General features: G+C 37.4%; 1 protein-coding gene across 2 annotated transcripts in view; it reads right to left on the bottom strand.

Annotated features, from left to right (window-relative positions):
- Nucleotides 1–25143, bottom strand: part of LOC129270354 (deleted in malignant brain tumors 1 protein-like) — a 56836-nt gene that overhangs the window by 25999 nt on the left and 5694 nt on the right. For both annotated transcript variants that reach the window (XR_010294869.1, XM_064105622.1), the window contains exons 2-16: nucleotides 23241–23555; nucleotides 22383–22682; nucleotides 20790–20911; nucleotides 19506–19707; nucleotides 16632–16940; nucleotides 15737–16033; nucleotides 15480–15586; nucleotides 14562–14766; nucleotides 13534–13857; nucleotides 12667–13032; nucleotides 10706–10854; nucleotides 8762–8975; nucleotides 7883–8212; nucleotides 6770–7105; nucleotides 5677–5997 (exon numbers count right to left, since the gene is read on the bottom strand). Coding sequence is in view for 1 of the 2 variants with exons in the window: in XM_064105622.1 (XP_063961692.1) it covers nucleotides 5677–5997; nucleotides 6770–7105; nucleotides 7883–8212; nucleotides 8762–8975; nucleotides 10706–10854; nucleotides 12667–13032; nucleotides 13534–13857; nucleotides 14562–14766; nucleotides 15480–15586; nucleotides 15737–16033; nucleotides 16632–16940; nucleotides 19506–19707; nucleotides 20790–20911; nucleotides 22383–22682; nucleotides 23241–23499 (3841 nt within the window). In the remaining variant the exon portion in view is untranslated. The remainder of the gene's footprint in view (nucleotides 1–5676; nucleotides 5998–6769; nucleotides 7106–7882; nucleotides 8213–8761; nucleotides 8976–10705; nucleotides 10855–12666; nucleotides 13033–13533; nucleotides 13858–14561; nucleotides 14767–15479; nucleotides 15587–15736; nucleotides 16034–16631; nucleotides 16941–19505; nucleotides 19708–20789; nucleotides 20912–22382; nucleotides 22683–23240; nucleotides 23556–25143) is intronic.

Here is a 25143-nt window from a genome sequence, read left to right as displayed (position 1 = left end):
ATGACCTGTGACCTTAATCATGTGACCTGAAACTTGCACAGGATGTTCAGTGATACTTGATTACTATTATGTCTAAGTTTCATGAATCAGATCCATAAATTTTCAAAGTTATGAAGGTAATTCAACAGATACCCCCATTCGGCCAAAGTTCATTGACCCTAAATGACCTTTGACCTTGGTCATGTGACGTGAAACTCATGCAGGATGTTCAGTGATACTTGATTGACCTTATGTCCAAGTTTCATGAACTAGGTCCATATATTTTCTAAGTTATGATGACATTTCAAAAACTTAACCTTAGGTTAAGATTTTGATGTTGATTCCCCCAACATGGTCTAAGTTCATTGACCCTAAATGACCTTTGACCTTGGTCATGTGACATGAAACTCAGGCAGGATGTTTAGTAATACTTGATTAACCTTATGGCCAAGTTTCATGAACTAGGTCCATATACTTTCAGTTATGCTGTCATTTCAAAAACTTAACCTTCGGTTAAGATTTGGTGTTGACGCCGCCGCCGCCGTCAGAAAAGCGGCGCCTAGTCTCACTCTGCTATGCAGGTGAGACAAAATCGGGACAGTTGGCAGGTCTGGTAGAACTAAAATCACACACACTTTCTCATTCCTTAGGAATGAGAAAATGTGATTTTAGTTCTACCAAACAGTCTAAGCCTAACACTGGCCTTTGCATTTTGGTCAAATGAAGAAAGGGAAATAACGAGCAGTAAACATTCAAACAAAACAATCAAAAGTATCGCTACCCATTTTTCCCTAGGTTCAAGTGAGGAATGGCCAATCTGGATTTGTCTTTAAGGTCTGTAACAGAACGGCGCAAAGTCCTCGTGCAATATAGCCTCTTGTCGAGGCCCTGTCGGCTGCTTTCCGAGCGAACATGGCAAAGCAAGGGAGAGAGCGAAGCAGAGCGCCGCGAGACAGGGCCTCTGGACATCTGACCCGAATTTCACCGACTTTCTTTTGTTTTTTATTGTTTTTACCAATTCACCGACCAAAAACTGGTCGGTGAAAATCATCCAATGAGAGCGCGGGCTGCTATGACGTCATATTGAATATTCATGAGCTCATCTTGAATGGCGACCCGTGGATTCTTGGCGAAGAATGACGACGAAATATAAACGTTAGGAAAAGTTAGGAATATGAATACCAACGTTTAGCTACAATTCCTTGTTGCACCCTCATTACATATTGTGGTATTATTATCTACTAATATTCTACGTTTGTAATGTCAAGTAAATGTAAATGTTTTTTATGTCGCAGGCATCCAACTTCTACTTGTGAAAATTGTATATTGTGTAAGAGTACATTTCAAGATGATTTCTTGAATGATGACAATGATCATTGTTATGACTATACTCCTCATGATAATTATTGTCCGCAGATACATATTGAAAATGAATACTACACACCAGACGAATTTAAAAGTGATGTTTTAAAACATTACAACCGGTCCTTTTTTAAGGCATATCATTTCAATTGTCGGAGTCTAAAATCTAACTTCGATGAATTTGTAAGTACGGTTGATGTCATACAAGACCCAATGACCATAGTAGGAGTGACAGAAACTTGGCTAAGGGACAACGAGACGTTAAACTATGGTATACCCAATTTTGAATTTGTTGCAAACTGTCGCCTGGTCAAACGAGGTGGTGGAGTTGGATTGTATATCCATGAGAATATGAAATTTAAAAGGAGACCAGATCTTGATGTTCTTTGTGAGAGTCTGGAAAGCATTTTTATTGAACTATATGCTAAACATAAAAGATGTGTAGTCGGTGTTATGTACCGTCCACCGAATAGTAACTTTCAAGATTTTCTAGAGAAAGTTGTTCAAAACCTCGATGCAATTTCAAACGAGAAAAAGGAATGCATTATTATGGGAGATTTTAACGTAGATATAAATAACAGTAACAATCCACTTATGTTTGACTTTCTTAATACATTTATTTCTTACTCCTTTGCTCCACAGATATGCAAACCAACTCGCATTACAAATACATCTACTACAACTTTGGATAATATTTTTTATAACAATTCTGATATTGCTGTGAAATCTGGAATTATCACAAATGACTTCAGCGATCATTTAACACCCTTCATGGTCACTGAATTTGATAATGTACCAACCAATGACACCCATAGTTACACTAAGCTTGATCTAAGTGAAACAAATATTGCTTTATTTTGTACCAAACTGGATTCAATTAACTGGGAATTCTTGAACTCTATACAAGATGTGAACAGTATGTATGATACCTTTATATTCTTATATAAGCAATTGTATGAAGAATGTTTTCCTGTTATTACAGTTCGCAATAGATTGAAGCACTGTAAGAAATCTAAACCATGGATATCAAAAGAGACTAAATTATTGATAAAGCGTAAAAATAGGATATTTAAGAAGTTTGTAAAAAAACCTTCCCAAGACCTGCATGAAATATACAAATGTTGTAGAAATTGTGTGAACAGCAAAATAAGAAGTGAAAAGCGCACTTATTATTGTAATAAGTTCGCCACCGCTAAGCGTGATATGAAAGCAACTTGGAAAATAGTCAACGATGTCTTGAACAAAAGAGAAACAAAACAGAACAGTGTACGAGAAGTTGAAGTTAATGGGGATAATATTTCAGACAGACTCGATATAGCTAATGCCTTTAACAATTTTTTTGTACATATTGGACAAACTGTCCAAGATAAACTCAGTACTACGTGCACAGAAACTGAAAATAATACGCATATAGATATTTCACAGTGGTTAAAAGGAAATTATAGATCCTCTGTATTTATCAAACCTGTTGCTACTAATGATGTTATATCAATTATAGATAAGTTAGATCCAAATAAGAGTCCAGGCTACGACAATATTCATCCAAAAGTTCTTAAAAAATCAGGCTATGCAATTGTTAAACCTTTGTGCAATATTATCAATCTTGCCATTGAGAAGGGCGTCTTTCCTGACTCGTTAAAGATTGCCAAGGTGATACCTATTTTTAAGAAAGGAAACAGATTACTTTTAACTAATTATCGTCCAATATCAGTTTTATCAGTTTTTAGCAAAATATTTGAAAAAATAATTTACAATAATTTGATATCTTTTATTGATCAAAATGACATTTTATATCGTCGGCAATATGGTTTTAGGCAAGGTTATAGTACTTTCCATGCACTTATTGATTTTACTGAAAAAATTGCTCAATCTTTTGAAAGGAGGAAATTTTTAACTGGTATATTTTTAGACCTTTCTAAGGCATTTGATTGTATTGACCACGGTATTTTAATTAAAAAATTGTATTTTTACGGTATAAGGGGTATTGCTTTAGAATTAATTACAGATTATCTAAATAATCGAAAACAGTTTGTAAATATTGATAATTTTAATTCTTCTTCTTTAGACATATTACTTGGTGTTCCTCAAGGATCAGTACTAGGACCCTTATTGTTTCTTTTATATGTAAATGACTTGCCAAACGTTAGCAATATTTTATCTTTTATCTTATTTGCTGACGATACAAGCCTTTTTCTTGCCAGTAATGACCCTTCAAACGTAGGATTTTTAATCAACTCTGAACTAAGTAAAGTGCATTCCTGGTTTCTTGCCAATAAATTATTGATAAATCTTGAAAAAACTAATTATATAATTTTTAAAACAAAAAACAGGAAAATTAACGAAGACTTGATTAAATTGCATATCAATAACAAAGAAATAAATAAGGTAACTTCATTAAAATTTCTTGGTGTTAAAATTGATAATAACCTTACGTGGAAAGATCATATTAATGAAATATCGTATAAAATGTCATGTGCTGTTGGTGTCATAAGTAGACTAAAGTTCACATTGCCACCTTTTGTTCTCACTAATTTATATAATACAATGATCTTGCCTTATATAACCTATTGCAATATAATATGGGGAAGCACCGCATCTTATTTATTTAAAAAAATATTTTTAATACAAAAACGTGCAATAAGAATAATCACCAATTCAACATTTCTTGCCCATACAGACCCATTGTTTCGGAAGCTTTCAATTTTGAATATATATGATTTACATTGCTATTTTGTTGCTTGTTTTATGTATTCTTATTCTAAAAGGACTTTACCTGATATTTTTAATGATTTTTTCACCCTTAATAGTAGTATAAATATGTATTCAACAAGAAATATCAATAACTTTTATCTGCCAAAATATACATATAATTTTTCTAGAACTGTTATTGGATACGAAGGACCTGTCATCTGGAATGATTTGCCATCTGAAATTAAAACTTGCCCCTCACTAATCACTTTTAAACGTAAATATAAATCATATCTTGCCAATTCACCATCAGTTTTTAAGTAAAATGGAGCCTTGTTGTTTTTCTTTTGTTTGTTTATGTTGATGTTATAACTGTTTAATCACCATTAATTAATTAATTTGTTATATTTTAACCAATGCGCGGAACCAAGGGGGATTGGCCTCGATAGGTCTTTGGCCTTTGCCAATCCCCTACATCCACCGCATGTTGGTGCTACTCTTTTTATTTGTAATTATATTGATTTGTTTATGTATTGATTGTTTCTTATTGTTCATATAATATTGTATGTTGTATATTTTTTAATGGATGTGAATAAAGTGAATTGAATTGAATTGAATTGAATTGAATATCAAAGAGCATTGAATATGCCTCTAAAATGCTGAATATTGACCGATTTAAGGATTTGCAAGTCGATAAAATTAAATCTGCACTGAAAGGACGAGATGATTTTGTAAATCTACCCACAGGATATGGAAAAAATGTAATATTTCATGCGATTCCACCGGTCGAACCGGGCGTCGATTATCGATCTCCGCTGTGCAGTGCAGTGAGGGAAGCTGGGGTGGAGTTGAGTCTGACCAGCGGCTGAGCAGTATCTCCCGGGAAGTTTCGGGGCGGTGATGGGTCTGTTACGGCCAGTAGTAGTAGTAGTAGTAGTAGTAGTAGTAGTAGTAGTACCACTACTTGTAGCATTTTGCAGGTTATATCCCCTTTAGTGTCCCGCAATTAAATGAATCCCCTGCAGAATAATGGACTACTATACTATATAGTATTCCGAACCCAAAACGAAACAGCTCTGACATTTCATTGGTTTACTCGGTGACCGGTAATATCATGACTCATGTATATTCATTAGGAAGACGTTCCTCATGAATATATAATTTAGTTCAGATGTCAAGAGGCCCTGGCTCGCGCCAGGCCTAATTCGCTTCGCGAATTAGGGAATCCCTCGCTTTGCTCGGGAAGCAGCCGCCAGGGCCTCGACAAGAGGCTACGTGCAATAGGGCTACAGCAGGGATGGAGACACTGCCTGCGACTATGGGGAGGATTAAATGATGCAAACTTTTGGTCTGTCCCCTCCTACCAGAGCCATGCACTGCCAAAGATCTGGAGTCCTTTAACCCCAAAGCCAGATTTTGTACCCTCCATTGGACAGGTCTTGTGTAGTGAACCGAGAAGAGACCCTTCTGTCCTATTCTTGAAGTTTTGATAAAAATATATTTTCGGACAAGATTTTCCCAACTGTTATCATTTTGTATTTTTGTTGACAATTTTTAATGCCATGAGATGTCTAAGATGTCTACCAGTTTAAAGAAAGAAGCCCCTGGTACAAATTAACTTCTCTCCTCTTTCACACAACAACTCACCATTGGTAGAACATTCCACTCCACCAGCATCTAAAGTCTGGCAGGTACCCAACGTGGCCCCTCTGCACTCCAACAGGTTCAGCTCACTTCCGTTGCATTGTAGACCACCAACGCCATTAAACCATGGAGCAAAGATCGCAGCCGTGTAGACGCGGGTTGCATAACCGAGACCCATCTGACGGCAAACCACATTACCATCTTCGATAGACCATTCGTTAGCGCAGATATACCTCCCCTGGTCATTGACAGAGATGTTGACAAGGCCGGATCCTCTGCTGGCAGACTCGGTGATGAAGGTCACAGAGCCATTGGTACCCAGACCTGAGAAGGCAACAAGAAATGCTTGCAGATTAAATGGCAAATCCAGCCCAACAAAAGGTGATTTTAATTTAAAAAAAGAATTAAACAAGAATGATGCTGAAAATTTCAAGAAAATGAGAAAGTTATGACATTTTCAAAATAAGCTAGTTTTTCCTAAAATAGTTATACGTGCAATGCAGTGATATGCAAATGAGAGTATCCATGATGCTTTTCACTATTTCTTTTAAATTTCATTGTTTGAATTAAACAATATTTTATTTTTTGCAGATTTGACAATGAGGGTACTCTTCATCAAATGTCAATTGCACATGACCTGGGGGAAGTCAAACTTTAAATTATTTCACATTATACTGGAAAGAAAAGTGAAACATTTCATTTTTCATATGATTAATACAGAAGAAATAACAAGTGGTAATGTGATTAGTTCCCTCGTTTGCATACCGTCCAGGATGTGCAAATAACTATTTGGTGAAATTAAGTGAAACTTTAACATTATTTTACATCTGAAATTGATGACATTTTCATTATTAGGCTTGTTTGCTATTCTCTTTCTATCCAAATCAACTTTTTTGGGGGGTGGACTCCCCCAGTAAAATTCTTACAAAAAAAAATATGGCATAATAAATTAATTATAAATTATAAATATAATCATAAATTATGTTATAAATTTATATTTATAGCTATGGTAAAACAATACAAAATAATTTACTATGGTAGAGAGAGAGAGAGTAAGAGATAAAGGCCAAGGAGGGAGAGAGAGAGAGAGAATCACCTGCTGTATAACAGACTACTGCTGCATCTTCAGAATGCTGGCAATTATGAGTTCTTGGTGGATTAGCTGGACAATCAACGATGTTGGTTTCCGACCCTTCACAATTAACGTTATCCAGCAGAATCTGACCCACCCCGGAGCCAAACCGGTAGGAGGATGTGAGGGCCTCGGTGGCATTGAAGAAGCCTAGCATACGGCAGATCACATTGGCATCCCTCAAGTCCCACAGATCATCACAGACTGTACCCCATTCATCCATGAATACCTCCACACGGCCTTCGTGTGGGCCTGATCCACCGACAAGACGCACAGTTCCTGGCTCTGTTACGTTGGTAGCTGTGGTAAAAAAGATGCCAATGTGGTCACAGCGGAATAGTTCCAATTACCTTGAAAAAAGGTGATGTTGGTTGTGATGGTTGGCTTGAAGTGGACATATTGACAAGACAGAATGCTCAAGATGCTCTGATGTCACAGGTACCACAATATTTAAAGCCCATCTATAGTTTTGGTAAAGGCTAAACAATATTTGATATCCTCTAACGAGCCAAGAACTTTGGCCATTTAATCTTTTTCAATCAAAAATTTTTTTTTTTTTTTCCATGATTGGGAGAAGTTTTGAATAAAAAACAAAAAAATACAGACTCCTATCATGAAGGTGATAACTGATAATGATGGTCATGATGGTGGTGATGATGATGATGGTGAAAGTTGCGATGATGGTGATGACAATGAATGTAATAATGATGATGATGGTGGTGATGATAATGATGATGGTGATGATGATGAAGATGATGACAATCATGATGATAGTGATGAATGTGATGATGGTAATGATGATGACAATGGTTATGATAACGATGAATGTGACGATGATCATGAATGTTACGATGGTGATGATGATGATGGTGCTGCTACTGCTGCTGCCTGATGATGATGATGGGGATGTTGATGAATGTGATGATAAAAATGATAATGATGGTGACGCCGATCATGATGACAGTGATGGATGTGATGATGCTTGTGATTAATATTATAATGCTGAGGATGAGATGATTATGATGATGACAACAAAGATGTGCTGATGATGAAGGATGATGATAATGATGGACTAACCTGTTGGTTCTCCGCATCTTACACCTGCATCTTCCCCATGATTGCAATTCTGCTGGGATGCACGGTCGCACATATATAGTCGTTCCTCATTCCCTGTGCAGCCTAAATTGTCAAAGTGAATGCTTCCAGTACCTGCGCCAAAGTGAGCCAAAGTATACGCGGCAATGGCTGGCCCAAACCCTAGCTGGTTGCAGACCACGCTGGCATCACGCATGTCCCATGCATCATCACAAACAGTACCCCAGAGGCTGTTGAAAAAGACCTCAACGCGCCCTTCATACATGTTCTCTCCGTTGACCAGACGAAGATCGCCTTCTTCCGGTAATTCTCCTACAAGTCAGAACACGTGAGGATACTTTAGATTTAGGAAATGCAGCCAGGACCCCATAACACAGTCTTAGTGATAGATTCTACAGCAGACTTTTAAGATGGATTGTACATGCAGTTCAATGTAATCAATCATTAAATTAATCCTGATGATCAATTGATATGAAAGCTTTGTGTTACAGGGCTCTGGTTTGCAGAGTAAACCCAGATATGCAAAATGAAAACTACACAAAAAACATACTCTTTGGCATTTCAACTTAATATGCCTTGTGTAGTTGTGGATATAAATTCCTCAACCAGACATTTCCTTGAAAAAGGATATTAAAATATGAACTTATGCAAATTAAACCCCAAATATTCAAACATATTTTGAATATTTTGAGTGTTTGAAAATTTTACGAGGAGAAGCGGTATTTAAACCTTTACTTTCATGACTTCATACTATCAACTTTTAGTAGAACACAAATTCCATAATATCTCCATTATAAGCAAAACCTCGTAAAAAAACTGAATGCAAACAGCAGGTAACCCTGCTGTTGCACCGGTGCTTACCAGTTGTTGTGTCATTGAAGGAACACCTCACTCCAGCATCCTCAGAATGGCCACAGTTGTGGACGGTCACCCCGCTATGTGAGCAAACCATCAGCATCTCTTCATCTCCTTGACAAGCTACGTTGTCAAGCATGATTGGGCCAATACCACGCCCAAACCTGGCCATGGTGACAGCCTCTATGGCAGTGCCGAAGCCAAGCTGCCGACACACAACCTGGATAATAATCATAATCATTAATAGCTCTTTTATAGTGCATTCCACTCAGCACGTCCCATTGGCCCGTATTCTGAAGTCAGGTTTAACTTAAACTCAGGTTTAAGTTGTGGTGTAAGTATGGGAAGCCAATTGTTACATAAATCACTAACGATAGAGATATCATATCTCAGCTCATTTGGCTCTCAAATCATTCATAATTGTCTAGGAAGTATATCAGATTATTGTCTTCACCATCGATGAATCAGGAAAGAGCACAGTAAACATAAGAAACTTACAACTTAAAAAAATTTGATACTTTTGGCTTCCCATACTTAAACCACAACTTTAAACCTGAGTTTAAGTTAAACCTGACTTCAGAATACGGGCCAATGTGTTTAAGAAGAATATATAAAGAATAAAATAGCTGAGAAGCAAGAAGATACTTAACAAGTGGAATGCCTCTGGCGGTCTCACCTGCATCACGCGATTCAATATAGCAGCAGTGCTGACTTTGAAAACTACTATAACTCGCACAAGATGTTCAGTGATACTTGGTTACTCTTATTTCCACGTTTTATGAACTAGACCAATACACTTACAGAGATATGATGGTAATTCAACAAATACCCCCAACGTGGCCAAAGTTCATTGACCTTACATGACCTTTGACCTTGATCATGTGACCTGAAACATGCACAGGATGTTTAGTGATACTTGATTACTCTTATGTCCAAGTTTTATGAACTAGACCAACATACTTTCAAAGTTATGATGGTAATTCAACAAATACCCCCAATTTGGCCAAAGTTCATTGACCCTAAATGACCTTTGACCTTGATCATGTGACCTGAAACTTGCACAGAATGTTCAGTAATACTTGATTACTATTATGTCCAAGTTCCATGAATCAGATCCATAAACTTTCAAAGTTGTGATGGTAATTCAACAGATACCCCCAATTCGGCCAAAGTTCATTGACCCTAAATGACCTTTGACCTTGGTCATGTGACATGAAACTCAGGCAGGATGTTCAGTAATACTTGATTAACCTTATGGCCAAGTTTCATGAACTAGGTCCATATACTTTCTAAGTTATGCTGTCATTTCAAAAACTTAACCTTCGGTTAAGATTTGGTGTTGACGCCGCCGCCGTCGGAAAAGCGGCACCTATAGTCTCACTCTGCTATGCAGGTGAGACAAAAATGCAATATCAGAAACAGTGTTCACTGGCCTATAAGTGTTAACCCTAAAACCCTGGGATATTTTAGTTTTGTCAGTAAAAGCAGGAGGATAGGGAGAGGGGAATGATGGCCAAAAAGATCTCAGCTGAAGATAGATCATGATTCAAATATGCATGATGGCATAAAATTATGTAATATGTGAATCAATTAACCCTTTCCACGCGTACTTCGCACCAATGCACACTCGGTGCCGTGCGAACTTCGCATTTCACACTCAACAAACAATGCATTGTTTCCCTCCCTGAAAATAATTCAGTACAGATGGGTTCATGGTCCAGCGCACAAAGAGTTAATGCATTAAATTAGAATTTGGTTAATATAATTGTAAAATAAAACCATTGAAACACTTTTTGTTTTGTTTAGAGACTATTTTGGGGATTCATATGTCTTATTGTTTATAAATCACAAATTTAAACATTGTTTTCAAGTTCTTCTAATGTATGACTTTTTTATGGATATCAAGAATCACCCTGATATTCAAGAATAAATAGCAATTTCAATGCTTACCTGGGCATCTTTAATATCCCACAGATCATCACAAACTGTCCCCCAAGAACCATCAAAGAAAATCTCCACTCTTCCCTCATATATGGCTTCCCCTTGGACCAATCGAATCGCTCCTTCTGTAGCATTCTCTGGGGCAGAAGTAGGCATCACTAAACAAAATGACAAAAATGTTTTAGTAAATCTTCAGGAATTCTATTCAAACTTGATAAAAAAGTAGAATAATCAAGATGATGATGTATATTTGTTATTTTGCGACAAATGTTATGCAGATTTTATTCAGGATTAAAAAAATAAACAAGTGGAACGCCTCTGGCAGTCTCGCCTGCATTACGCAATTTAATATAGCAGCAGAGCTAACTTTGAAAACTACTATAAAATAATCATTCACAAAAACATCATTCATATAATGACATAATACCACGTTCATTGACCATAAATGACATTTGAACGGAGACTTAAGACTGTCAACTACACCCATGTCCACATTTCATTCACTCTATCCATAAACTTTCAAAGTTATGATGGGATTCAACAATTACCCCAACATGGCCTACGTTTATTGACCTTAACTGACCTTTGACTTGGTTTTGTGACCTGAAACTCACAGGGGATGTTCAGTGATGCTTGATTACTCTTATATCCCAAGTTTTATGAACTAGATCCATAAACTTTCAGAGTTAGGATGGTAATTCAACAAATACCCCCAACACGGCCAAAGTTCATTGACCTTAAATTACCATTGACCATGGTCATGTGACCTGAAACTCGCACAGGATATTCAGTGGTACTTGATTAACCTAATGTCCAAGTTTCATGAACTAAATCCATAAATTTTCAAAGTTATGATGGTAATTCAACAAATACCCCCAACTTGGCCAAAGTTCATTGACCCTAAATGACCTTTGACCTTGGTCACGTGACCTGAAACTCGAGCAGGATGTTCACTAATACTTGATTAACCTTATGCCCAAGTTTCATGAACTAGGTCCATATACTTTCTAAGTTATGATGTCATTTCAAAAACTTAACCTTCGGTTAATATTTTGAAAATAATTTTCCCAACATGGTCTAAGTTCATTGACCCTAAATGACCTTTGACCTTGGTCATGTGACCTGAAACTCAGGCAGGATATTTAGTAATACTTGATTAACCCTATGTCCAAGTTTCATGAACTAGGTCCATATACTTATTAAGTTATGATGTCATTTCAAAAACTTAACCTTAGGTTAAGATTTGATGTTGACGCCGCCGCCGCCGTCGCCGTCGGAAAAGCGGCGCCTATAGTCTCGCTCTGCTATGCAGGCGAGACAAAAATTACATAAATTGAAAAAACTTCAGATCAGACAGGAATCGCCTAAGCAAAAACAAAGTCATCAATCATATATAAAAAAATTTACAACAGGAATAATCATGAGTCAGTCATATTAACAATTCTTCAAGACATACACACACAGTTTCATTGATTTTTTAAAATCATTCTTTGTTTCATTTTCAGAGTAAATATGATTTATGTAAAGTTTCTTGTCATATTGTTTACCTGTAGCTCATTTTTTTAAATCGTTAGTTCTGTACATTGTTCTAAAATAACAAGTAACCTGGACTTATTTTCATTGCATGTACTTCCCTTGTTTTATATTGAATAAAAGTAATACAAAAAATATTTCAGAGTAACACTTGCTCATTTCTAGTAGGCCATACCACCTACAGATTATGCCAGCAGTTTGTCCAAGTGAATTGGACAGAATATCCTTAGCCAAATTCTTTTAATCTAATTTTTACAAAGAATTCAATTGGGTGGGCAGTTGGTGTTGCCTTGCAAAGACACAATGTTTATTGCCTCTGTATCATTTTATGTTGACATCTCATATTATCCTATTGACCTTTTCCCAAAAATATTGCTAAGCTTTGTTGCTCAGGTTTGTTGCACCATGACTGGACAGGGGAAACAGAGATAGCAGACCTGGATCAGTACAGACGACACTGGCATCTTCTGAATGGCCACAGTTGTGGATTCGAACCCCAGGGTGTGCACACTGCCAAAGGGATGCTTCAGAGCCATTACATGATAGGTTGTCCAGAAGGATGGGTCCAGAACCAGCCCCAAAGTTGGCTCCCTGGGGCGCACGGATCGCAGGGCCGAACCCCAACTGCCGGCAGACGATATTCCCCTCGTAGGTGTCCCAGAGATCATCGCAAACAGTACCCCATTCTCCGTCATGGAAGAGTTCAACTCTACCCTCATAGGGAACCTGCCCACCTACCAGCCGAACATCAAGGCTTGCATTTGCAGTTGGCGATACCGTTGGTTGAGGGGTGGTGGTATTTGCTGTAAGTTTGTGAACAAATTATTATTGGCAATATTGAAGGAAAAGTTCAGACTGTGATTGTTTACATTCCATGATCTTAGTCGAACATGATACTTGAATCAATCTATCAGAAATAACATTTCACATTACAAACATCATGAAAAGGACATAAAATTATGTATAAACAATACCTTTGACAAAATGTCAGGAAAAAATTCATTTAAAAATCTTGAAACTAATACATTACGACCACATCCCATGCTGTTCTAGAACACTATGTTTTGATTTTTATGAACAAGTAAGACTATCCTTGTCAAATCACTTGATGCTGGATGTTCATACCAAAACATCAAAGACAATTCATATATACCCACAAATTTGTCTATGTCTATGTATAAAGCTATATCATGTTGGAAACCGGATATTACCCAGTTAACCCTTGGACACTGAATTCTACAATTCACATTAGCTGGTGTACAGGAACCCAATGGCCGAATTCAGTGGGTTGAAAGAAGTCCTACCTGGTGGGATACAGGAAACGCCAGCATCCTCAGGGTGTCCACAGTTATGAACGCCAAACCCTCCATGCTGACAGTTAAAGACAGTCAACTCAGGCCCTCCACATTGGACATTGTCTAAGATGATTGGACCGGAACCAGGGCCATAGGCGGCCCGTACCTTGGCTTCAAGGGCACCGCTGAATCCGAGCTCGCGGCAGACAACATGAGCATCTGACAAGTCCCAGCTGTCGTCACAGATAGTTCCCCAGCTACCTTGCCAGAAGATCTCTACTCGACCTTCGTACTCGGTACCACCATTCACCAGCCGTACACTCTCATCAGATTCTGGCAATTAAAACAGAGGGGCTGTTTCATGAAGCCATTTGCAATTTGAGCTTGCGTTTACAAACAATGGAATATGTTCTTAATGTGATACCCTGAAATTCCCCAGTGTTTTTAACAAACAATCCTGAATTTCCAATGGCCCTGGTCAAATACTGACTTACAGTAAATTTTTTATCATTCAAATACTTTACAACAATATCTTTACTTAACAAACATCACATTTGAACTTCAGTCAATGGAAATAAAAATATTGAGAATGTGACCGAGAACTCAAGAATAGGTTCATGTTGGTGTGCGAAAGTCATAGTTAACTCTATTAACTACTGTACAAAACAGCATCCTGCTGTCACCTTTAAATGTACTCTTTACATCAATAAAATCAATTATTTTTCCAAAATCTGGAAAACTCTAGCTCTTGCAAGGAACGATGTCACCAACCTCAACATGCCAACTGTATTTCTAATAGGCAATGGCTTAACTTTTTGACAACTGAATTCTGTGATTCCCATATGCTTTACACAGATACCAACCACTTACAGTAGGCAATTGGCTAACCTGTTGACTACTGAGTTCTACAATCCCATAAGATTTATAGAGGAATCACATAGTGAATATTAATTTATAGTAGTAGGAGGCAACTGGTCAAGGATTGACTCTAGGACTTAATAGGAGGCAATAGGTCAAGGGTGGAGAAAGAAACAGACCTGACGTTAAAGCACACGATACCCCAGCATCTTCACTATGGTCACAGTTGCTACTGCCGCTTCCGCCATTAGAGCACTGGGACAGGAGGGTCTCGGATCCTGTGCACTGGACATCATCATAGACAATTGGACCTGTTCCGGGACCAAACCTTGAGCGACCATAGGACTGCCTGGCATAGCCGTAGCCAAGTTGTCTGCACACCACCTGCAAACAATAAGTTTTAAAAAATTGATTGATGTGAATTTTGATTCATCCTGGGAGATCATCAATTAAAACGTAGAACTAATTCTCACCTCAACTGGAATGGGACTGCAACAAAAAAATGCTTACTTCGTATTTCAGACTTACAACCCTGAAATACAAAGAATTCCTCAAAATTTCAACAATAAAATAAATGGACTGTCTACCTCAAGTCATTACCGGACACTATAGCAGAAACTATTGACTGGCATTATGCAGCATTGTTATCTGTGTCCACATTCATACCATGCAAAAGGCTGAATGTAACTGGTGCTATTCAGGCTAACTAGCTAGTTGCCCTACTTCTTGCACGTACAGTATGTATATGTGCATTGTCAAATCATTATCGTTATTTAAATGGGATTTATCAGACTGGTTGTGACTTTAGGGTCATAATTTAGTATATATATAACTTCTTGAATAAAGCAAGATGCATCATACACAACATATTGACACTTCTCTTTTTTTAATTCATGATTTAATTACTTTATCTTGGTTATTTCCAATCAGTGCTGCGCCAATTGCACTGATGAAAAATCACCTCTGAGCAAATGGTTTCAACAATGCCCCTCCAAGCAGTTGACATTCGCTAGGATAATATTCAACTCCATATCATGCATATCATGGCATTGCAAATTACAAACCAAGACTTCAACAGGTTTAGCTAAAAACATTACCTGAGCATCAGTAAGGTCCCAAAGATCATCACAGATAGTTCCCCAAGTTCCATTCACCAAGACCTCCACTCTACCTTCATATGGATCACTACCATTAACTAATCGGACTGCATTAAAAATTGGAAAAAAATAATAACCATCAGCCAACAGAACTGCATTATAACTGGAAAAAAATGTATTTGTTAATACTGCTGACCCATTTTATAAAACAAATAATTTACTCAATAACTCTTTCAGGATAATCACATCCAACTTACCAGTTGGAGCACAGGTAACACTGACCGGCTGCCTACAATTCCCAGGTCTTCCATTGCAAACTGACAATGTGGACTCGCTTCCCTCGCATGCATATTCCCTGGCAGTGGTGACAGCAATGTCCTCTGTACTATCAGCGAAAGTTGCATTGGCAGCCATTGCATCAGCCATTCCAAGTTGCCTGCAGACAACGTTGGCATCGTCAATGGTCCAGTCAGAATCGCAGATACCACCCCATACACCATTGTTCTGAATCTGTACGAATCCTCCATATGCGCTGGTTCCATTTACAAGTCGCACTATTAAAGCAAAAAATCAGAATAAACTTGGGAATATTGGAAAATTGAATGAAATACTCAACCTTCTGTATGTCCAACTGCCATTTTTCCCGTTCTTACTTAACTTCACAAACTGTTCAAAGAGCAGTTTGTGATTTGAGAGAACGACTTGTCATATGACTGATTTGTGATTTGAGAGAACGACTTGTCACGCGAACTAGAAAATAAAGAAATAAAATTTCAGGAAAGTCCCGCGCTTATGGGGTCGGACGTACATACTCTATGGAATTGCCTTATAATGATAATTTACAAATAATCATTACCACTATCACCTTTGTTTTCTTCATTTTCTTTATCATCATCAGCAGCATCAGCACCAACACCACCACCATTACAAGAATCATCATCATTATTACCACCATCAGGGTTATCATCACTCACATCACTATCACCACAATTCATCATTATTATTGATCATCTTTATCACAATAATAATACCGGTAATGTTAAAACCAAGGCAATAATGACATTGCAAAGTATCATCCACACTTTCTCTCTCACTCGTTATAGGGCTCTCTATATAACAGTACCCTTCTTTGTTTTATCAAGTAACACTTACAAGGTAATGAGCATTTAACTGCTGCTTGCTCTGGACATCCATCTTCTGTCAGAGGTGAGGTCTGGCACTGACCAAGGAAGGCTTCATCAGACAAACACTGGACACCCGAAAGAAAGATCATTTCATTGATGGTAACGTTCCTGTAACGGGATGCGGAAGAGACACTGAATGCGGGACCAAGGCCGAGCTGACGACACGCAACATGTCCGTTTGCAATGCTGAAGTCTTGGAAGCACACAGCACCCCATTGTCCATTGACGCTAATCTCAAGTCTTCCCTCTGAAGGTGAGCGCCCATCCACCAAGCGAACTAACAGAAAGGAAATTGAAAGGAAATCATAACTTCATGCTCCCTTTTAACAAATATACACTCGAAATGTTAAAAATGTCATCACTGAAAATGAATAGAAATCATGACCAATTGAGATGTATGACTGGCATAAGGTTTAGATGCCGCTGTTATCATTTAAAACATTACAATAAGAGGTTTGAACATGGAGTCATCATATGAAATTCAAATAGTTCTGGTCCTAAGATAGATTTATTGACAAAAGTGTCACAATGTGATTGTGAAAGTTGGTTTTATAGTTCAAGTTTGCTTTATTTCATTTCTCAACTTAACTCAATTGTACAACAAAGTAAATGATAACACAGATATAACATGACCATACAAATCAATACAAATTAATATACATTGTAAACAATATGACTATACAAGAAAAATAAGGAAGTGTTTATGGTATTTTAAACACTAAACAATGTGATAATCATATTAATTAATAATGCTATATACAATGAAGATAAAACTAGATGTAAGACTTTCTTGATAAAACAATTTGTATTTACTCTTACATATTTTTTTCTCTCAATTAAATAAAGATTGAGGAAATGGAGGGATCCACTGAAAAGCAGGGCTTGTTGAGTGTGGACCCCTCAAAGATAGGTATATATATATATATATATATATATATATATATAAATTAAAAAAAAAAGAATGAAAAAAAAACCTGAGACAATGGAAGAAGAATAGGATAGGGTGGTTCAATAATGCAATTACATTAACGCAATGGCATCACCTAAATGAAAATAAATTGCTTATATTCTGCTGAAGGTTGTATGCACACAAACAGATAAGAATGTATGGGGCTACACATAAATGGGTCACCAGACTGATTAAAGTTGAATGTAATGGCTTTTGTAAGAAATGCTTTGCCTCAGAACTTTTTTAATATTTGTCTTATAAGTGAATATCACAGAAGGAATTTTATATCTGACATTAATTACATTCATTCCCACCTATTCTTACATATTTCCTTTCTCAGGATTCTGGAAGATATGCTTATCTATGTTGGCAATCTTCAGTGTGATTGTTTTCAGCTTAGATTTCATGATTTCACAAAGTTCATTTAATGTAATTGTACCTGGGCCCCTTCTTACATAGAGTTATGATTGATCCAATCAATCTCAAGTATATGGAAGTCCATCAATGTCATAATTTTTTCTCTGGGAAATTTGCTCATTCTCCTTTGAAATCAAAGAGTAGCATACTGCAACGTCAAGGAAGCAGTGAACATATGAATTAACGTCATTTCTAGAAAATATTTTGAACAAACATGTAATTTTAGATGCTGACATTGCTGGCTTTCCATAGTTGCGATTGTTCGGATCAATCGTAACTCTATGTAAGACGGGCCCCAGATCTAGATCTATGATGATGTAGTGAAAATTAAACCTTGGTTTTACAGACTCTCTCATGAAATAATTTTTTACTGTAACAGCTTTTGATCATGATACTATAACAAGTGGAACGCCTCTGGCAGTCTCGTCTGCATTACGCGATTTAATATTCAATTCAATTCAATTCAATTTATTTTCATTCTTCAACATAATATGAATATAGCAGCAGTGCTAACTTTGAAAACTACTATAAAATAATCATTCACAAAAACACCATTCATATTACATAATACCACGTTCATTGACCATAAATGACATTTGAACGGAGACTTAAGACTGTCAATTACACCCATGTCCACATTTCATTCACTCTATCCATAAACTTTCAATAATTACCCCAACATGGCCTAAGTTTATTGACCTTAACTGACCTTTGACTTGGTTTTGTGACCTGAAACTCACAGGGGATGTTCAGTGATGCTTGATTACTCTTATATCCCAAGTTTTATGAACTAGATCCATAAACTTTCAGAGATAGGATGGTAATTCAACAAATACCCCTAACACGGCCAAAGTTAATTGACCTTTAATGACCTTTGACCATGGTCATGTGACCTGAAACTTGTACAGGATGTTCAGTGATACTTGATTACTCTTATGTCCCAAGTTTTATGAACTAGATCCATTAGCTTTCAGAGTTATGATGGTAATTCAACAAATACCCCCAACTTGGCCAAAGTTCATTGACCCTAAATGACCTTTGACCTTGGTCATGTGACCTGAAACTCGGGCAGGATGTTCACTAATACTTGATTAACCTTATGCTCAAGTTTCATGAACTAGGTCTATATACTTTCTAAGTTATGATGTCATTTAAAAAACTTAACCTTCGGTTAAGATTTTGAAAATAATTTTCCCAACATGGTCTAAGTTCATTGACCCTAAATGACCTTTGACCTTAGTCATGTGACCTGAAACTCAGGCAGGATGTTCAGTAATACTTGATTAACCTTATGTCCAAGTTTCATGAACTAGGTCCATATACTTTCTAAGTTATGATGTCATTTCAAAAGCTTAACCTTAGGTTAAGATTTGATGTTGACGCCGCCGCCGCCATCGCCAACGGCGCCTATAGTCTCGCTCTGCTATGCAGGCGAGACAAAAATGGCAATGGTATGACTTTGAGCACCCGTCTTACTTGGTGGTCGGCAAACGACACCTGCATCCTCGTTGTGATGACAGTTATGGGAATGGATACCCATGCTTTCACATTCCAACAGGGAAGCTTCAGTGCCATTACACTGCATGTCATCCAAGAAGATTGGGAGAAAACCTGGCCCAAAGACAGCATTTCTTGCAGCAGCTGCAGCCTGTCCAAGCCCTAGCTGGCTACAAATTACCTACAATTAAAACAAAGTGTACATGTGTATAATAACAAAGTGTGTGTATCTGCATCTTGATAAGTGCAATTTGTATTCACAGGTCACAAGAGTCAGTTAGAAATTTTGTTCTTTTATATTGTCTGATGTTATTTATCGCTGTACATGCTCCATATTTTTAACAGCCCTCTCTATCAAAAGAAACAAATTTGTAATAATTAGTCTCTTTTGTACCATATTTCATTACAAGCACTCCTGAAAGATCATGTTTTTCTAGCTACATAATAACATGAACTTACGGCATATTTTTATCATGTAAAGATGGTCTACCCGGCTTCCACTTTATATCTTCATTTTATTGCGCTTTGTCAAAAGATAATTTGGTTCATCAACAGATCATCTAATCATATTGACTATTTCAGATGACATGGGTTGAGGAATGAGAAAGTGCATACATTGTGTGGGAATGACCAACTGAACCCGATCACAGAAATAATCAAAGCGCTTTAATACATAGATACATACAATGTATCTCTTAAGCACATCATCAATAATCAATTAATGGGTATAGCTAAAGTCTGGTAAATGGGCTAAATGGCAATTAGACCAAATGGTTAGTAGGCAAACTAGAACACCGTTCTCACTACCGTCCTAAAACTGGTCTATTGGAAACTAGTCTAACGTGTAATGAGAACGACCGACAAGGTCTTGGAAGCGATCTTCCAAACCGGTTTTAGTGTGAGGACACAACCGTTCTTCGGGAAGCGATTTTCGCACGTTTCGAGTGCGCTACTCCACACACTGTACATATGGAATGCCTATGCTGCGGTTTCAAATTGCACGCGAAACATGTCACCCCACTGAGAGTGTTCCCATAGCAAGACCGCTTTACGTGAGGTGGTTTTGAAAACCACTTTCGGGTGATCAAATGGAAATGCTAGCAAAGCGATCTTCGGAACTGGTTTCCTGAACCGATTTCCAGTAAATTAGTTTTAGAAAGTATAATGAGAACGGTGTCTAGTTGTAGACCAAACATAAAGTAGACAAGGTGGGATTAGACCAATTGGCAATTTTCCAAGGATGGGAGCATCGGGAATAGATACCTGAGCATCTTCTAAATCCCAGCTGTCATCACACACTGTCCCCCATTGGCCTTCGTGCTGGATTTCAACTCGTCCTTCAAAGATGTGATTGCCGTTAACTAGACGAGCGGTCTTGGAGAGATCTTGATAGACAAAAAAAATTGCATGCTTGTTAGATTCTGCTATGATTTGAACCCCTTTCAACACTGAGCTTTACTTACTTTATAGGCATAGAGAGTATTCCCTTTTACTTTATGAAGTATTTGAATGTCATATTGGTTTACAGAATTGACTTTGAGAACAACTCTATCGCAGGAGGAAAGTTTCAATGAATTTTATGAAAGAAAAAAAACACTGGACTATGACAAGTACTTGCAGTAACCTTATCAAATTTATAAACAACTTCAAACAGGATTAACAATTTTCAAACAAATATATTCCTTAGTTTATTGAATGTGCTATACCAGTCAGAGCCCAACAAAATCCATTTTTCCTCAAAGATATCATACTTCTCAAAATACGAAACATGATCTATTAATATTAGTCCACAAAGTAATTAAATAAATTCAATGGAACTATCATACCTGGCTGATTTAGCCAACATTTGCAGATTTTTTAAGAACACATGACAAGTCATTTTACTCCTAAATCATATTTCTTGATATCAAGAAAAAAAATTGGTGTCAACAAATAACAATTTGACGTGTCGGTTCAAGAATGCCCTTAGCTAAAAATGTTGGCGCATTGCACCGGTGCAGAAATACCCTTAAAGGTCAAGTCCACCCCAGGAACATGCTGACTAGAATAAATAGAGAAAAATCAAACTAGCATAGTGCTGAAAATTTCATCAAAATCGGATGTAAACTAAGAAAGTTATGACATTTTAAAGCTTTGCTTATTTTTCACAAAAAAGTTATACGAACGAGTCAGTTACATGCAAATGAGAGAGTCGATGATGCCCATCACTCACTATTTCTTGTTTTTTATTGTTTGAATTATACAATATTTCATTTTTTTATAGATTTGACAATAAGGACCAACTTGACTGAACCATATAGTATTAAACAATGCTAATGCCACATGTTCAAAGAGAAATTAATAGTTGTATCACTTGACAATGAGGAGAAAATTAGAATATTTCATATTTCATATAATACAATACATAAGAAATAGTGAGTGGATGACGTCATAGCCTCCTCATTTGCATACCAGCCAGGATGTGCATATAACTGTTTTGGGAAATTAAGCGAAACTTTAATGTTTCATAACTTTCTTATTTTACATCCGATTTTGATGAAATTTTCAGTGTTATGCTTGTTGGATTTTTCTCTTTTTATTCAAATCAACTTTTTGTTGGGGTGGACTTGTCCTTTAAGCAATGCACTCAAGCCTGCTGCTAAGGGTGTTTTTGCATGCAGCGATGCAAGAAAGTGTGGTGATAAGGGCATTCTTGCACCGACATGATGAATTCTTGATATCAAGAACTAAATTATTGATAACCAGAAATATGATTCAATGGCAAAACGGCTGATGTACGTCTGCATGTGCTGGCTTAATTGTCAAGTTGTAATAGCCTCATTTAGAAGTTTTACTATTCCTCTTGGGGATACATACCTGGTGGGCTGCACTTCACGCTGACTACACCAAGATCACCATCACATGCCATCTGGTCCATAACCCCAAAACCGCACTTACTTAGTGTCCTCTCATCTCCCGTACACTGTGGCAAACCCCTGAAGCTCAGATCTCTGGGCTGAGGCACAAATCTTTCAATGACCACCCCATAACCAAGGGTTCTGCAGACAACGGTGGCATCCTCCAGCGTCCAGTTGTCATCGCAGAGTGGCCGGGAAGTCCCGTCGACAACTACCTCTACAATACCATCGAAAGGTGTGGTCCCGTTGGTAAGAATCACTGTAAACGAGAAATGTCATGTTCAAAAGTTTCATACGTGTAAAAGGTTATCTTTTTTTAATAAATTAGATAAGTAAATCAGACAGTCTACTCGGTAGATGGGTATAGATGTTTGAAACTGTCTCCCATCACTTCATTTCTCTTCCAACACTGTAAAATGCGAAAAGCAAATAACATTTCTTAAAACAGATGGATTTTTCTGTTTATGCAGATAAAACTTGATGAAGCCTGTCATACATTAAAATGGAACAAATTTGTCTGAGAAACAAGTACAAACCTTATTTGATTTTTCTTTAAATTTGTTCTTCTACTGTTGATGTACGCGTAGACAGACACTGCAAGCAGTTTTTGAAAATGGAAATGTTCAGGTTGAATTAGCAGCCATCTAACAGTTGTTGTCACAGATTGTTAGATGGCTGCTAATTCAACCTGAACATTTCCATTTTAGTTGGCAATATTTGCCACTGCTGTTTGTGGAACGTTTTAATAGCACAGGCAGACGATCACGCTACACAATAAGGCTCATCAGAGATCAATCGTATGTAAGCCTGAACTCACCCGGCAGGGAACATGATGTACTCGCCTTGCCACTTGCACAAGAATAAGCACCCGTGCCATCATCATTTATAGTTGCATTGATCTGGCATCTGAACAGCTTGGACTCCCCTCCCGTGCAGTTGACGTTACCATATGACAAGGTGGTGGCTTCCCCATCTGCTAGGGCAATGCTCTCTGCTCCCAAACTATTCCCATACCCCATCGTCCTGCATGCAACCTCCGCATCTTGGATTGCCCAATTATCGCTGCAAATAGGCATCCAAGTTTTGTTGATTGAAATCTGTACCTCTCCTTCGTATCCATCACTAAGTCGAACTATAGGATCAAAATAAATGCATATCTAGTTGTTTACAATTTTGCTTTTATGTTTGTAATGATCTCAAAAAAAAAAAAACAGAACAAACATGCATAATGCATACAGTTATGGTTAAACTTAAAGCAAAGAAAATTCTAGATTTATAATCGGAAAATAACAAAATATATGACTGAGATCAATGTGAATCCAGAGAAGATGGTTGACTGACATAACAAATCTGCAATCAAACATGTAAAAGTAAAGCTATACCACTTCCTCCTCCGCTCCTTAATCAATAAATACCATCATCTGCTCTCCCACCCATTCCAAACTTTTTTTCTCATTTCCCCGGGTATAAACCTTTGACATTCAAGTGAGACACTTTTCACCACTCTTTGAAATAATTAAGCTGAGCCTTGCACGCTCCCAGCACTGGACTTTCATACCACTTTGGCTGACAAATTCATTGATTCATTTTGTTAAATTCAGTCATCTAATAACTTGGGCCAAACTATCATTTTATTCAACTTTGTTGATCCCGGTCATCTAATGATAACTTCGGAAATTATCATTTGGTCTGATTTCCAATTGACTATTGTCCAATACAATTTTATCCACATTTCGTTTGATTTAGTCAAATGCTCTTTATATTTTGGTGTAATTGCCATGTCATATGGAAAATATACAAACTGGCTATCAAATCCGGGGGGGGGGGGGGGACAGTCAAATGTAGTGTTGTACACATGCGTGACCAAATTATTTCCAAACACCCCCTAAACAAGTTTTTCTCTATGTGCCAAATAACCCCCTAAACAAGTTTTTTGCAGGATTTATTTACACATTTTGGCCCCTAAACAAGTTGTCGCCAGAATATGACCCAGGGAAAAAGTTTGGGGAAAAAACATACCCTAAACAAGTCTGGCTAATCTTAAAAAAAAAGTATGTTTGACCCCGTGATTGACCATTGACTAGTCTTTCAAGACCACTCTTTTCTTTGAAAATCGGTGTTATTGATACCCTTAACAAGTGCATGCACAGCCTGCATCCAAAACTGAAAAAAAAACACCCCTTTAAGCAATAAATTTGACTAGCCCCCCCCACCCCCCCCCCCCCCCCCGGGCTATCAAACCAAGTAAAAATTTGATAGAATCATAAAACTGAGAATGCAACAGTAGTTTGCCGAAGTAAAGTTCCCCTCACAATCTTCTTTAACTGGTACATGGTATTATTGTAATCATTTGCAAATTTTAGGTCAATTTTACAAACAAGTTCTAATCTGAACAAGTGGAACGCCTCTGGCAGTCTCGCCTGCATTACGCGATTCGATGTAGCAGCAGTGATGACTTTGAAAACAGCTATTGAATATTTATTCACAAAAGAAAACTCATATGGTAATAAAATACTATGTCCATTGACCCAACATGACCTTTGACCATGATCATGTGACCTAAGACGTGTGCAATACATACTTGATTACCCTTATGTCTATGTTTCATGAACTACATGTGTAGATCCATAAACTTTCTAGGTTATGATGCCAATTCAACAGATACCCCAACACGGCCAAAGTTCATTGACCTTAAATGACCTTTAATCTTGGTAATGTGA

Source organism: Lytechinus pictus, chromosome 10 (assembly GCF_037042905.1).
Source record: "Lytechinus pictus isolate F3 Inbred chromosome 10, Lp3.0, whole genome shotgun sequence".
Classification (NCBI taxonomy): domain Eukaryota; kingdom Metazoa; phylum Echinodermata; class Echinoidea; order Temnopleuroida; family Toxopneustidae; genus Lytechinus; species Lytechinus pictus.
Note: the sequence above shows the minus strand (reverse complement) of the source record. Positions and strands in the feature narration are given on the sequence as shown.